Genomic DNA, 15742 nt, shown 5'->3' on the forward strand with positions numbered 1-15742 from the left:
ATGTGAGTAAAAGCTACATTTTACTACAAGATCCTGTAAACCCATTCTATGCCCTTAATTCCGTGTATAATGTGTTTTCCCAAAATTGGGATCCTCAAATGAATGATAACCAAACATAAGCTTTAATGGCACAACAGGTGACAACAGTAGGCTTTAGTCCAAGTGTAGAATTTAAATTTGTGTGTATTTTCTGATTGTTGTTTGTGTTGTTCAATACCCTGTTTGGGGTTTACTGATCATGTATGATGCGAGGACAGGGCGGTGTATATCTAATGTGTTCCAGAGGTCTAAGCTTGTACAGATGTATCCTTCTGTAATTTAATGCAATCTGCATGCATGTGCTTTCTCTTTAGGGGCCACCCTGACTGCGCCCTTCTTTCACCTTTACACAGCACTTAGGTTATTTTCCCTGTTGTTTTGGTCCCCAAACTCCGGTTGAATTCTGAAAAAGGCCAGCTTAGTTGCCCATATGGTTGATGGGTACAGATAACATTCTCCACATCCGTGGCATAGCAGTTCCTGGTTTCAGAAATTCCTTAGGAGACGATCATGGAAAAAGAGCCTTTGGCTGATGGAAGGGGATCTAATTTCCTTTTCCAAAAGCTCATGAAAAACAGACAGCCTCAGATAAGTATAGACCTTGGTTATTTATCTGCTGTGTAAGGGGACTTGCTGTCCCTAATGGCTGAGTGGGGGGACTGTACAATAGTTCTTTTTTAAATGCTTACAGACCCCCTTTACAGCCTTGATTCATTCTATAAAGTAATGTAATTAATAGTCAAGACACCACTTCCTCTGGTACTGCACAGCATCTGCCTTGTTGTTTTGCCACATTTTATTATCGCCACATTGGTGCAAAGTTGAGGCAATCAAGCGAGGAGTAATAGGTGTGTACTTTATGGACATTAACATTTGGTTTGTATTTGTAATCGGGAAAGAAAAGATATTGAGTTATTTGGGGTGTCAGGCCTGAGGAAAGTCACGTTCATTTTCTGCACATACAATGTTAGCTGATTACAAGTTGCAGCACTTCCAAGGCTTGGATTGGGCATGAAATTCAAGTTAAATTTTCAGTGCAAAAGATTAACAACCATGTCAAAAAAAGTTTCTTTGATCAAAAAGTCAAAAGCCAAACCCTGTGAGTAGAGCAGTAAACTAAAATCTTGTATGTATCAACTCCAATCACATCACAGAGTTTAAAATCCTGTTACGTTAGTGTGCTGCTAGTGTGACGCTAAAGACTACCATTCGTAAAAAAAGTGTCAATCCATTCACTTTTGGATTCTGGATCAAGTTTGGATCAAATCCAGTCAGCAACTACTGTGCCTGGTTTTTTTCCCAATTGCAATGACAAATGGTTCTGAATTGGCTACAACTCTTTTTTGTGCCTCTAACTGGCTTCTCCTCAACAGCAACAGTGCCTAAGGCTCCTCTGTATTGTAGTATTTGGAGCCATTTGCCAAACCACGCTGGAAACTTCATAAGATAGATGACCATAACATAAGCCTATAGTAGAAGGTTTAGAAACACGGAAGATAAAGGAAAACTCATGGGAATTTTACAATTGGGCCTGTGAAATGTGTTGACATGGCTTCAGCTGCTGACGTGCTACTTTTCTTCTTCTTCTCTTCCAGGGTGACATCCAGCAGCTGCTGATAGTGGCAGACCCCAGAGCAGCCTATGACTACTGTGAACACTTCAGCCCTGACTGTGAAACCCCCAACCACCACGACACCCCCCAGGCTCAGGAACCTGAGGGCGAGGTCAGTATCTGGAGAGGGGAAGACTGGGCGACGTGGATTTAGAGAGTTGGTGGGAGGAGGAGTTAGCCGGAGGGAGGGAAGAGGGAAAAGAGAGTAGGCAGGGAGAGGGAGGGAGGGAGGGAGGGAGGGAGCAAGCGAGGAAAGGACGAAGGGACTCCCGGAGGCATAAAATATGGGAGCTAGAGTTGAGAATTAGCAAGGATGATAACAGGAATTTGGAAAGAGGCCTTCAAACTTGGGTGTTGTTAGTAAAATACGAAGGAAGAGAATACATTCGGAAGCTTAGATGCATGAAGTTGTAGTAGATCAATTTGAAAGATGGGATGATAAAGTCAAACTCAAGTTTTAATTCTCCTCACTTTTTGTGTGAGGAAATAAAAACTAGAATGTTAATACAGCTGTCGTGCGTATTCTTCCATTTCTAGGATTTACAGGATAGAACTGTCTTTCGACATAATTATGGAAGCAAAGTCTTAGCTTTAAGCCTGCAGGTCGCTGTTTCCCGTGGCAACAGTACACTGACATTTGAGGGCCGTTGTTGCTAGGAGATGTGTTGTATAGAATAAGAAAAAAGAAAAAACATAATTCTCTTCTTTTTGGTACACGAGAAGTGAGAACAAACACCGTATCTTCTGATTCTTTATTTGCAAAAATGAAATGACATTTCAGATTGACTTTAAAAAGAAGGATTTAAGGGGTGAGAAAAGTAGAAACATGATGCTTTGGGGAACAGAAGGAAGGAATCAAGGTTGGCTAGGTAATTTGAGATACTCCACAACACATCCAGTCCCCAATAGTAGCATTATAATAATAACATTTTCCGTGGCTCAAGCCAGTGCATTTTATTTCTCAAATGATGGGATGTTAAATCATTTTTACAAACATTCCTTGAGGCAAAAGTACTTTGACAGAGACAGACTTGTATGACCTTGTATGTTAACTCTAATATTGCTTTATTTAGTCTGTGTTTTACTGGTGGAAACATGCTGAAATATATCAAAATACATTGTTGAGTCTGAGCTCATCTTTTACAGCTAAAATGGTATTTCCATTGGCTCCAAAACATCATTTGTAGCCTTATCGGCCAAATCTCTTAATTGAAATACAGTGCTTTGTTTCAGGGCCTCCTCTTTCTTTTCATCTTCATTTTTTGCTATTTTGCTGGTTCAAGCCTTTTTGTCGGCTGACATTTTCCTTTAGTATTTCACTAAATAACTGATGAGCTCACACTGGAAACTTTTCCTTTTTCCCTGCCACGAAGTCTGAGCCCACTTTGGAATGGCCCCGTGATTTATATCACTAACGAGTTCTGCAGGCTCTGCCCAGACTCCCAGGGAAATTTAAGCTTTTCCTTCCCCAGCTAGACTCCCAGTACCTGGAAAAGTAGACTTTAGATCCCTGCTTCAAGAAAAAAAAAAATGAGGAACCGGTTCTCTATTTGAAAATATTGGCTGCACAGTGGGTACCGTGTCCTGGAAAATATAGCCTTCATCATCAAGTTACTCTTTGAACGCCAAGAGAAGGAGCATTTCAATTCTAAATAGACAGCAGGGAGCAGTTTTGTTTTGAGAACATTGTTAATGTGGTTTATTTATTGTTGGTTTCTGTACAGCAATAACAGGAATCTTTTTCCTACATTCCAACTCAATTCCTGCACAACTGAAAAATATTACATCGGGAGGACAAATCACTGTTGTAGAATTTCAAAACTCACAACTCAACAGTTTTTAAAATGTAAAAAGTGTTTGTTGACATCTGAACTTTATGAATCATCCCTCAATAGTTCTTAAACTGAACCTCTACAATTCTACAAAAGCACAGAGCAAAAGCGTTGACCTTAGCCTCTGAAGACGCTCCTTGACCTGAGGCACACCGCCTCTGCAGTCGTCAGCCACATGTCTGCAGCTGGGTTAAAAGAGGAAGAGGGAGTGATGCAAAATGAGGAAGGGGGAGCTTTTTTATGAGCCCACTTCAGTATTTACGCCTTTCATCCAAGCCTGTGGTGAAGGCCTTCAGCTCAGCCAAGCACTTCGACATCATAAATCTTTATAAATCTTTCCTTCGTTCTCTATCTTTCTCTCTATTTCTCCCTGACCCTCTCCTTCTCTCCTCTCAATCAGTTTAGTTTGTCTGGCCAAAACTTTTCTCATGTGTGACCTCTCTCTCTCTCTCTCTCTCTCTCTCTCTCTCTCTCTCTCTCTCTCTCTCTCTCTGGGCCACTGAACGGAGGCCAGACCAACATTGCAGCAGGCCGTGGATCTTGTATTATTTTTATGAGCTCAGCAGTCATTCAGGGACTAATATTAATCCCTGGGCTGATAGAGCAACCCATATCAGGAGCTGGTCTGTTAACTTAATTTACCTCTGCCTTTTCTTTTTTACATTGTTAGTAAAAAATACATAATACACAATAAAATGGCAGATAAAGAGAATTCTTTGACATTGACTAGATTGCATACTATTTTATTGGTTGTGGGTAGTGTATAAATAAATGCTCATCAACATTGGTGACTCAAAGGAATGGTATGACATTTTGGGGAATCTGCTTATCAGCGTTCTTGCAAAGAGTTTGATGAAAAGATCAATACCACTCACATGTCTGTATGGCTAATATGAAGCAGTAACCAGGAGGCAATTAGCCTAGCTTAGCATAAAGACTGGAAGCAGTGGGGAACCATCTAGCTCTTTAAAACTGCTTGACATTTTCAGTTTTTGTACATATTAAACAAATTACATATAATTTGATATATATATATATAAAAGCTAACTGTTTCCTGGCTCCATTTTCATAATTAACGGCCAGATGTAAGCGTGGTATCAATCTTTTACTCTAACCCTTGTAAAGAAAGTGAAAGAAAGAATATTTCTCCAAATGTTAAACTATTATTTAAAAATAAGCCACTTAAGGTTGAAGTCAGTCTCATATTTGAATATGGAATGCTTTGGAGAACCAAAAGAAACAATTTCTGAACACATGATGTTGTCACAGAGACTGGTTTAACAGTGGTTTTACGCCATGCTTCTGCATTCTGTATGTGCCCTATAATTTACCTACATGCGGTGAGTCAGTTTTAAAAGGCCCATTATTGAAACCCCAGGACCATTGTTGGCATACAGAATTAATTAAGCGGCAGAGGCAGATGCGTTAATATTGGCATCACATTAACCCTCTAACATCCTGTTGGAAGCAAACAATAATCTTAATTGCTGTTTGCTTGGTTACAGTCATGAACCTTTCCATAGCGTCATGCGAATCTCGTGGGGTTTGGGTGGGAATGGAAGCAAGGATTGCTGCTGTCATCCATATGCAAAATTGTTCAGTTTTCTGACATGGATGTGATATTTCTTTTACTATGTTTGAACATGTTTTTTTTCTTCAAAATAGCATGATGACAGATTGTTTTTTGATAATTTAATGGTTAAAACTTTTTTTTAAACGGATGTTTAAAAAATGATAAGCTCTTACATGCCATGTAAATAATGTGCAACATTACATTACATTACATTATTACAGTCATTTAGCAGACGCTTTTATCCAAACCGACTTACAATAAGTGCATCAACATTGGTAATCAAAAGAACTACTAGTCACCAGAAGTCATAAGTACATTTTCTTTTCCAAACAAGCATCTAAGAGCATGAAGCAGAGCATAACTCAGAGCCAAAGTACAGTGCAGAAACAAGAAAAACAGTTAGTGCTATAAGTAATACGAATACAATAAGTGCAACAAGCTAGTATGAATACAATAAGTGCAACAAGCTAGTATGAATACAATAAGTGCAACAAGCTAGTATGAATACAATAAGTGCAACAAGCTAGTATGAATACAATAAGCGCTAAGTGGAAGGCTCAGGGTAGCACTTCCTGAAGAGGTGGGTTTTCAGCCTGCGCCGAAAGATGGGCAGCGACTCCGCTGTCCTGACGTCAGTGGGAAGTTCATTCCACCACTGTGGGGCCAGGACAGAAAACAGCCGTGACCGGGTCGATCGGCCACCAGGACCTCTGAGCGACGGGGCAACCAATCGCCCCGAGGCAGCAGAGAGAAGTGGTCGGGCGGGGGTGTAAGGCTTGACCGTGGCCTGGAGATAGGAAGGAGCTGTTCCTTTCACTGCCCTGTAGGCTAGTACCAGAGTCTTAAACTGGATACGAGCTCTTACAGGTAGCCAGTGTAGAGAACAGAGAAAGGAAGTTGTGTGGGAGAACATGTCTCTGAGACAGTGTGCTAAATGACTTACATGATTGCACTATTTATTTTTTATCCTTACAGGACACTAACTATGAATATGGTGAGTTCTATGACTACAATGAAGGAGAGTTAACCACTGATACTCCCCCAACTGAAGGAGCCAAGACTGAGGTAACTCTTAGTACTAATATAGTTATCATGGCTGGCACCATTAATAACACATATACACTGTACAAGCACTTGATCTCTTGTTGTCAACCTTGACCTGTTGTCTCTCACTTACAATCTTTAATTCTCTCTCGTAACCTCTCCCTCTCTTTTTTTATCCTCCACTTCATGCTTTATCAGCATGTCTTGATGCTTGCAAGTTTAATTTGATTATTTAACTTTTTTACCTTACTTGTAGCGAAATATATTTCACACCTTTCGGATATATCACAACTAGTGTGATGCATGTTTTGTTCCCCAAATGTATTGAGGCTAATCACCTTTAATTGAATATGCTGTGGTAAGCTGTGTACACAAAATAGATTTGTGCATTAACAAAAGCTCTTGAAAATGCCCTGAAATTGAATTCATTCATCTCAGATATGTTATGTTTTTTTCTGTGTGCTGTACTTGTCTGATTTTAGACAAATGTGGGTGGAGATTACTACACGGGTGAGTATGACTACACCACAGTGGACGGAAGTCAGCCTGAAACCCCAACTGATACCACGGAACAAGGCCAGGTATTTTTACACAACCTCATTATAATGTAGAAATATTTGTGTTCTTGACATTTGTGAAATCAGAAAAGTTTGGACCACCATCACGATGGAAAATTCTCTGTGCGTCACTGACTTTTATCATCCATCCATCCAATTAAAATCCACATTTTTATTTATATAATTACTGGTTTAAAATGAAATTTAAATAAAACTGCTTGGGTATCACAAACAACAAAGTATATATTTTATTATTGTCTGTGGAGGTTGAAACCAACAAGACCTCACTAAGATGAAACTGCTCACTCTTTTCCTTTACTCCACGAGAAACCGCCTCCATCAAACAGAGTCTGGATAAAGGCCGAAGCAGGAAAACATTGTCATTTAATGGACCGTGACCAATGGAAAATCAGTAGACAGACGCATCCCCTATGTTTCTGCCATATCCTGAATTTGGCAAATCTTGTCTTAATTTGTGCTAAACCATCACATAAAACACAACATAATGAGGAACATTTGTGGGTTAAACTAAAACAATACTGCTGTGTGCTCCGCCAGCCAAATGTCTGCCGATTGCATTGTGATGCACCTTGAGGTTTCAGTCCGCTTGAGCATACATTCATTTGAAGTGACAGGACAGAGGGCTACCCCGGAAACCAAACTTCTGTTGTCCCATGTTGGAACAGTTGTCTGATTACTGAGGACTGACAACTTTTAATCAATGTCATAGGGCCATATTGCCTATAGACCTAACACAGTAAACAACATACTATTGTTGGATGCTTTTAATATAAGTGTGTTGCAGTATTGTGTTGTCAGTGGATGGCTGAAGCCCTGAACCTGGGACAGTCTGCACATGCATTTGTGCCTTCTTTTGGGACATTGCACTGGGTGTCTCTGTATTACTGCTTAAGTCTCACTTAGATCTAGCCATGGATTGTGTTTTGTTAGATGCCCAGTTGTTTGATTTACTTTTTGATAATGATATAAAATAAATGCACTGTGTAGTAAATTTGATCAGAGATTTAGAACATGAAAGCACTCTTAAAAAGTGATTAACCTCTAATGATTCATTCTAAGAAATGGTGGACTATGATAAGATCCCATGAAGGGAGTTTTGTCAGTGTCCTCAAATGCAAGTTTTTTTTACAGAGATAAGACAAGCAAAGACTTTTAACTGACTAAAGGATGCTTACAAAGTCAAAATTTGCATGAGAGAGTTGAACTTTTTCTCTACATTCTCACTGAAGACACACTCAATATTTGATGTCTCATGATGCATTTGATTGTTACACTGATCAGCTGAACAAGCTGAGCGTTAAAAAGAATCATTGTTCCTGTACTGTTAGTGCCTCAGATTCAGTGCAAACACAGATTCTTAAAATTGAAAGTCATCTTGCTAGTATGACTTTCTTTTTTTCTTTTTCTTAAACACTACTGTTGTTTACAAATCCAGCTCTGATTTTGATTTTATTGGGTCTTTAAAAGTTCTTGAAAAAATGTCAAGATGTTTGTGTAAACATTTACATTGGACCTTTTTGACTAAGATTGAAGTATGTAAGATTATGCAGTCTAAAGGATCTCACTACTCTGTCATACTATACTGTAATTTTACAGAATTAATGTACTTATTTTACTGTACAATATTTGTTTATCATTTATTTTACTTTTTAAAAACACCAATGTGTGAATAATTTGGGACATCTCACATCCTATTGCTTTGCAGATAAGCAATTGTTAACATAAAATATGATGATATAGACGTTAATGTTAATAATAGTGCCTGTTGACAAAACATATGGGGAGTTTCAAATGTTTTGAGGTTTAGATGCTGTCCCAAATTAGAAACAAGGATGCGTGCACAACTAAGTTGAAAATTCTTTAGAGGAGTTTCACTTAGTTGGTATTCAGTAATTTCAGTGTAGTAAAGTGCTAATTACTAATGCCATGACTGAATCATGTTATGAAAAACATGTGTATCATTGAAGCTGTTCACATGGTTTCATTTCACTAACCAAACCTCCATGTTCTCATCAACCCTTGCCCCCTTTTATGCGATGCCTTGATTGATCCCAGAGCTATGAAGGGGAAATTGTGGATGATTACATCACCGGTGTGGAACAGGTCGGGGTGGATCCCACCAGTGCTGTGGAAACCGCTGCCCCAGTGGACCCCCATGAGAAGGTGGACCCTGCCACTGACGTGTATGAGTTTAAGGAATATGACCTGAAGGAATACGACAACAAAGAGATTGTAGAGAAGCCATACGAATATGGTGATTATGGCGATTATGGCCCCACTGATGCCAAGCCTACACCTGCAGCATATGAGGACGAGTTTGGTCCTGGTGTTCCAGCGGAGACGGACATCAGAGAGAGCAACGTAAGTGCTGGAGTAGTTAGGAGTGATGGTGGGATGGGGGAAAGACGGAGGTGGTGTTCAGGAATGTGCAAAGATTGAGAAGATGCTGGTGGTATTTGTTTTGAAGGAGTGTTTTGCTGTGTTCTTTTTGTTTGTTGTTTCTAATGGTATCAGGTTATAGCTTGGATCATTCTGCATGCACATGCACCAAACACAAATACACCAGCAAGCACAAACACACACCTTGTCTATCTAAGTCTCCTACAGATAAACAGATGTCGACCCAGATGTCAGCACAGACATGCCCTCCATAACCTTTGGCCTCCGTCACCTTTGCTGTTTATCAAAGACATACTCTTTCCTGCTAATCACACCAATGATCTGCTAGGATTACCTGATGACAAACTAAGTCTTTGCACATGTTTATTCATGAAATCCATGTAGATCAATATTCAAAACCAGACTGAAATCTCTGCTGAGCTAGAGTCTATCATGGCTTGATTCCAGCCCCCTTCCTCCGCTTAGGATCCAGATTCTCAGAGACAGGAAGTGACATGGTCCCGGTCTGCATGTTGGCTTGAGATCTGTCTGCCTTGGGTTAATCTGAACCGCTCTATTAGTGCCTTCCACTCTACAATCTCAGGACAATGCAGTCCATGACTTTCTCCAAATGAGTCTCCTTTTCAGGCGAAACTGTACATTCTAGTGTTTTTTTTGACACACTGCTGTAGATGGTTTGGGAATTCTTCTCATGTGAAGTCATTGTATGGATAGTGTCAGGTATCAACCTCTGCATTTGTGCACAGTGGGGGTCTTTTTGCAGTTCCTGGCTTTAAGGAAGCTTCATAAATAGCATTCAGACCAAAGTCTAAATTATAGCTTCTCGCAAAAATAATTATTGGGATGTATTTTTTCAGCAGGAGGAAGAGAAAAGAAGGAGAACAAATGTGCTTTCTGCCACAGCAGTATTTCCATTTGTGGCTTTCATATCATTGGTGCTCTACCCTTACATTTGAATGTCTGGCTTGTTACCTTGTAAAAAGTTCACCTGGTCTGTCTTATGTCTGTAGGTGGGTGGAGGTCAAAGTTACCTCGGAGAAAAAGGAGAGAAGGGTGAACCTGCCGTCATTGAACCTGTAAGTGAAGTATTACACTTTATTAAGAATAACTACTTTTTAATTTTGATATAAACCTCACTTTTGTGTACCACGTTAAATAGCTACCATTCAAATGTTTAAAGTCACACTCGCAAATTAAAAAGGTAAATGTGTGAGAAAAGTCAAGTCTAAAGCATATTTCAAACGGAATCTCTGCATATTTTCTGGGGAATATAGTTTTTGTTTTTATCTGTTCTTTTGTACAAATAAAAGAAATAATGTCTCTTTCATATCTTGAAAGATTTGATTATTTTTTAAAGTTACAATATTTCCCGAAAGCATTTAAAACCAAGACACATGTCCTGATGAGATTTAACACACATCTTTGGTCACAGACTAAAAACAACCGCTTTCCATACAAAATGCCAAAGTATATGCCTTCTTTATGAAACCACCCTATACAATTTACCACTATAGGCTAAACATTGACTGAAATAGCAGCTGCAGTTAACATCTCTACTCCCATGCCATCGGTACCACCACAGGCTCCCAACCAAATCTTTGACCATGCACACGCACACTATAGAATAAATAGCTTCAAATATTTAAAGTATTGTTAACGTGTTGAGCTTACAGCGCAAAGCAAACTCCTCAACCTCAAACCCAAAGCACCCTCTGGCTCTAATTTACCCCCCCATTCTCCATTGCCTGTGGATTTACAGGCTGCTCTATAATGCTACTGTATCCACTTTTTCCTTTTTCAGGGGATGCTTATAGAAGGACCCCAAGGAGCCCCTGGCCAAGCAGTGAGTATCACGTTCTCCCACACTCCTGTCTGCCTTCCACAGATGGAGAACAGCTAAAGAGGGAAAAAATGTCTTTATGGAAAGAGCATCAGCCCTGATCGCCAGTGAAGCTTGAGTTGGGAGAGACAGTCAAAATGTGTATTTTTGCATGCATGTGTGTACACGTGTGTCTCTGTGTGAGTGAGTACAAGAGAGAGAAAGAAGGGGGGTTTGGGGATATTTTATTTCTTAGGCTTATTTCTTTCTGAACCCATGTCTTTGCCTGTGTCTTTGTTGGCCTATGCAAATGAAGTACTGGATAGACTGATTGTGGTGGGAATGCCGGTAAGCAGCAGTTTGGGATATAATATGCTTAAGTGAATGTGGTTCTGTTTGTGTGGTCTCAGGGTCTTCCTGGTACCCCAGGATTGCAGGGTTCTCCAGGTCCCGCAGGAGATCACGGCGAGAGGGTGAGTAAAGACTGGCCTCATTTTACAGCTGATTACAGATGTTTCTGGGAAGCTCTGTCACCCATTCTCTACACATGATGGATATATACATTTAACTAAACATTTTTTTAAAAGAAGATTAAAACATGCACCAATCAATATATATTTCAGATAAGTGGTAAAGCAACCAAAACTTTTTTTTTCTTCTATAATTGATATAAATATTCTACTGAAATAACAACTTTAACCTTAACCATCCTTCTTACTTGTGGAATTTTGAGAGTCAGCATATATATACACACACGCCCCTTCATTTGTCTTCTTTATTGGAAAGCTGTGAAGTAAAGTCTCCATGCCATAGAATGAAGCTTACTCCTGCAGCAGTAGGGGGGGATTAGCAAGGAGTTGAGCAGGGAAATGAGATGCCCATAAACTTTCAATATACCAACAAAGAAAGGGGAGAAACAGCTGTGTCTGTATGCTGCAGGACTTGTGAGAACCTCAAGAAGTTTGCTATGAAATGTGTAGAAGCTTAAACTTTCCCAGCACCGTGGGATTCCACTCATTTATTTGATTGATTGGATGACACAGGCTAATTGCCTGTCCCCTCCACAAGGCTGGATCTGAGCTTGTTTTTTACAAATGTGATGATTGCCCTGCGCCCCTCTTTCATCACCCTTTTAGCAAGTCTAGTCTGTTTCTGGAGGTTAACCCTTTAATTGCCAACACAAAAAAAAATACCCCAACACGCCTCCTCCAGTATGACTAGCAGACATTGCCTGTACAAAAGGCTTATTGTTCCACAGGGTCAAAGTGATCAGAAAATATTTTGTTGGTCCAAAAGTCTCTCCCCCTCCCTTCATTTCCTCCCATGAGAAACAGTCTTACTGAGGATTGACATGGGCATTAAAAGTGACTCGTTTCTGTAGTCTTGTGGTTTTCCGTTGCGCAGTATCTGCCTGGACTCAACGCTTGGTCGGCTAATTTCTCTCATGATCACCTTCTCCCTCCTTTTCACCCAAACATCCTTTTCCCAGCCGTGTGGGACCGTCATTAACACTAGCCGCTATGCTTACTATAACAGCAAGGGATGGAGAGTATTTACCACTTCAGGGAAAAGGCAGATGGGAACACATGGCATCAATTTGCAAACTCTGAGATTGCTGCACATGACAAGATTGCTAAATAGATCGTGGTCTCTCTTGAAACATTGGGTACTTAGCCTTGATCCTTAAAATTTGTTTTTGTCTTTATTAAATAAAAATCTGCTCTCCAGTACAATTTAATCGTTTCTTCGTACTGTCATTATTCAGGATGAGCAACTTTTATACGATTGTTTTGCTTTTGGACAGATTGCCATCAAATTTGGTACAGACTTTAATGTGCCCCAGAAGATGAATCCTGAATACTTAGGTGACCTCCGGACTTTTCATCTGGCGTCAAAGACGCTATTTCAACTGTCCCAAAAAAAACCCATTTCATGACAAGATTGGCTCAGTCTCAGCCTACACTTTCCATTTCTAAAGTTCGAAGTTGTTTACATGCGATGAGCATTATAGCCCCACAGTGCCATAGCTGCGGATTTCTACTCTTGTTATAAAGTTGGTGGTCCCCTGCAGACAATACCCCCAGGCCAGCTTAATGAAACCACATTCTTTTACTTCACCCATGATTGAATCCCCTGTCTTACTCCTCTCGGTAGGATTAGTGAATTATCTATTTGGAATAAGCAACAACAATGCAGACTGCAGCAAAACCTTCCCATTGAATTTGTTGTAGATAAAGAAGGGGTATGCTGTGAACAGATTAGTTATTCAGTCTCTGCACTGTTACTGTTGTTTTTTAGTGCTGATAATATTCTTTTGTCTTTTCAATTTGCAAGCACCTCCGGGGGATTATAAATAGCAAAATAATAATATTATCTTATTGCACAATACATGGCTTGGTTATTAACCACAGCTAATTAATTGTTCCTAGCAACGTTACACACTGGTATACAAGTCAACTAAACAATAGTTGATGTTTTAGATTCAATACTTTCAGGATGTGTTTGTTACAACAATATGTTTAAATAGCAGTATATACTTTGGGTTATTGACCTCAGCTTCAATTGCATTACACATTCACAATGAGACATAATATCCTAAAGCTCTCTCTCTCCTCTGGCTCTCCAGGGTCCTCCAGGGCGTGCTGGTATTCCTGGTTCCGACGGTGTCCCTGGGCCTCCAGGTACCGTTCTGATGCTTCCAGTAAGTCCTGCCGTTTTTCACATGCCCACTGGGATTTCTGTCTTATTACCCTCACATATTACACACCCTTCATCTCAGGCACTAGTCCGTGAACTCACTTCATTTAGTAAGTTTACCTCATAGCATCACCAGTAGGCCAAAGGATCGCAACCTTATTTTCTTTGGGTTACAAATCACTTACCTTGTAAATGTCAGCCAGTGCAATGGAGTGGAACCAGGGACTGAACCTTTGAAAGGCTTGGCGACACATACTTATGTGTGTGAGTGTGAGCTGCCTGTGCTTGTATGCCAGTATATTTATATCTGTTTGTGTGTGTGTGTGTGTGTGTGTGTGTGTGTGTGTGTGGGATGGGGTGGGGTGGGGGGGCATGGTGACAGCTTTACAGCCTGGTTTAACAAAAACATTTGATTTGATTTGAACACACACTCACCAGGGGAGACCATTTGTTGGCTCACTTTGTAAAAAGAGACAAGTCCATTTTTTTTTAATTGTGTTTTTTTGTTTGTTTTGTGGTTGACAGTTCCGTGCTGGCGGTGAGTCACACAAGGGACCTGTGGTTTCAGCCCAGGAAGCTCAGGCTCAGGCCATCCTTTCTCAGGCTAGGGTAAGTATACGCTGTAAATATGACCCAGTGCATCCTTCCTAGTTTAGGGGTCACTCTACTTTGACTTTTTGTGCTTCAATGTACTCTCACCAGCTGCCATTTAAATTGGTCAAAATGGTCAAAATTATTTTGAACAAAGCCTATAAAAGAAACATTTCAAATGGCTCAGAAAGTATTTTGAATAATGAAAGGAGGAGTCACTATTCACAAGTCCCACTCATCCTATAAATTGTCCAAATTCCAAAATATGGACCTGTGTCAGGTTAGGTAGTACGTTAAGCCACACCAGATGTTCACACTCCCTCAGGGGTCCTGATAACCACAGCACTGTTGAAAAACAGGCTGAATTATGTGGCTGTAAGCAAGGTGTGATCTATAGGAGAACACATGGAGATCATTAAATCTTGTACAAACACTGAATATTCACACATTCACAACTCTCTATGGAGCGGGAGAGCTGCCAAAACTGGTGAAATGGTATTTAGTAAAGCACTTGTCACCCTTCTATATTGGTCTTTTATGCCAGAGGTTTTGCCCAAGGCAGGAACAAGAAAAAACGTGGCAGGAGTGGTTAGTTCTTCAAAAATGTAAAGAGATTTGAAGGAACAAATTGTGGAACTTGTTGACTTCTTATTGACCTATTTGCTCTGCAAATGATACCTTAAACCTGCCACAAGGCAAATACACTAGCTAATATGTGTGAGTCGGCCTTAAGTGTAGAGTCGGGCATAAATTGCTTTCCTTTGCATTAGCAAATTTGCTAATTCAGTGATCAGGCTGCAAATTAATCCTATACAACGTGAAATACAGGGACTACATTTGGCATTTTAACATACATCCCACTTTAGTTTTGCAAAATAAGAATTATCTCATAAACAAACCAGAATTTGCGCGTTATGGTCTACATTTTGAGATTAAAACATTAAGGTAACGGCCACTTATTTTCAGAGGCTTTTATCTTTTAAAAGTATCTCCCTCAGGCTAAGACCAGACCATGTGCTTTCGTAAAGGATTGGTCATAGCGCATGCCACATTACCGCACAGTTCCTGGTTAGATTGCAGCCTTGGGACCTTTGTTGGATGTCATTCCCTTCTCTCTCTCTCTCCCCATTTCCAGTCTTTGTCTCTATGCTGTCAAATAAGGGCAAAATGCCCCCAAAATATTTTAAAACTAGAAGACTAAGAGCAGATGTTCAGAATGCTATTAAATTGACTGCAAAGAGAACCTTACAATATGTGGACATGGCTGCACTTCTAATGCAAAACAACGATAATCCTTACTTCTTTTGGTAAAAGAGAAAATATTGCTTTTTGATACATTTATTTGGCGTAGACAGGTATAAATGCAAGTGTGTCGACATTGTCAGTCGAACCGTGAATTATGAGTTGTTTCTGTCTGATCCACAGCTGGCCATGAGAGGTCCTCCAGGGCCAGTGGGCATGGCAGGAAGATCTGGTCCTGTGGTGAGTATCAACTTTTGAAAACTGTACACGCAAACACATACACACCAATGAGCTACAATGAGTTCCATTCGTTTC

The 15742-nt window shown here is 40.1% G+C and overlaps 1 protein-coding gene across 1 annotated transcript in view; it reads left to right on the plus strand.

Moving 5' to 3' along the window:
- The window catches only part of LOC137866066 (collagen alpha-1(XI) chain-like), an 82742-nt gene that overhangs the window by 18102 nt on the left and 48898 nt on the right, over positions 1–15742 (plus strand). The window contains exons 5-14 of the mRNA XM_068701720.1: positions 1635–1763; positions 6032–6121; positions 6583–6681; positions 8734–9039; positions 10089–10154; positions 10880–10921; positions 11308–11370; positions 13524–13598; positions 14120–14203; positions 15611–15667. Coding sequence (XP_068557821.1) covers positions 1635–1763; positions 6032–6121; positions 6583–6681; positions 8734–9039; positions 10089–10154; positions 10880–10921; positions 11308–11370; positions 13524–13598; positions 14120–14203; positions 15611–15667 — 1011 coding nt within the window. The remainder of the gene's footprint in view (positions 1–1634; positions 1764–6031; positions 6122–6582; positions 6682–8733; positions 9040–10088; positions 10155–10879; positions 10922–11307; positions 11371–13523; positions 13599–14119; positions 14204–15610; positions 15668–15742) is intronic.

Source organism: Cebidichthys violaceus, unplaced genomic scaffold (genome assembly GCF_023349555.1).
Source record: "Cebidichthys violaceus isolate CVI_PGR_0920_01 unplaced genomic scaffold, fCebVio1.0.p SCAF_8, whole genome shotgun sequence".
In the NCBI taxonomy this organism is placed as follows: Eukaryota; Metazoa; Chordata; class Actinopteri; order Perciformes; family Stichaeidae; genus Cebidichthys; species Cebidichthys violaceus.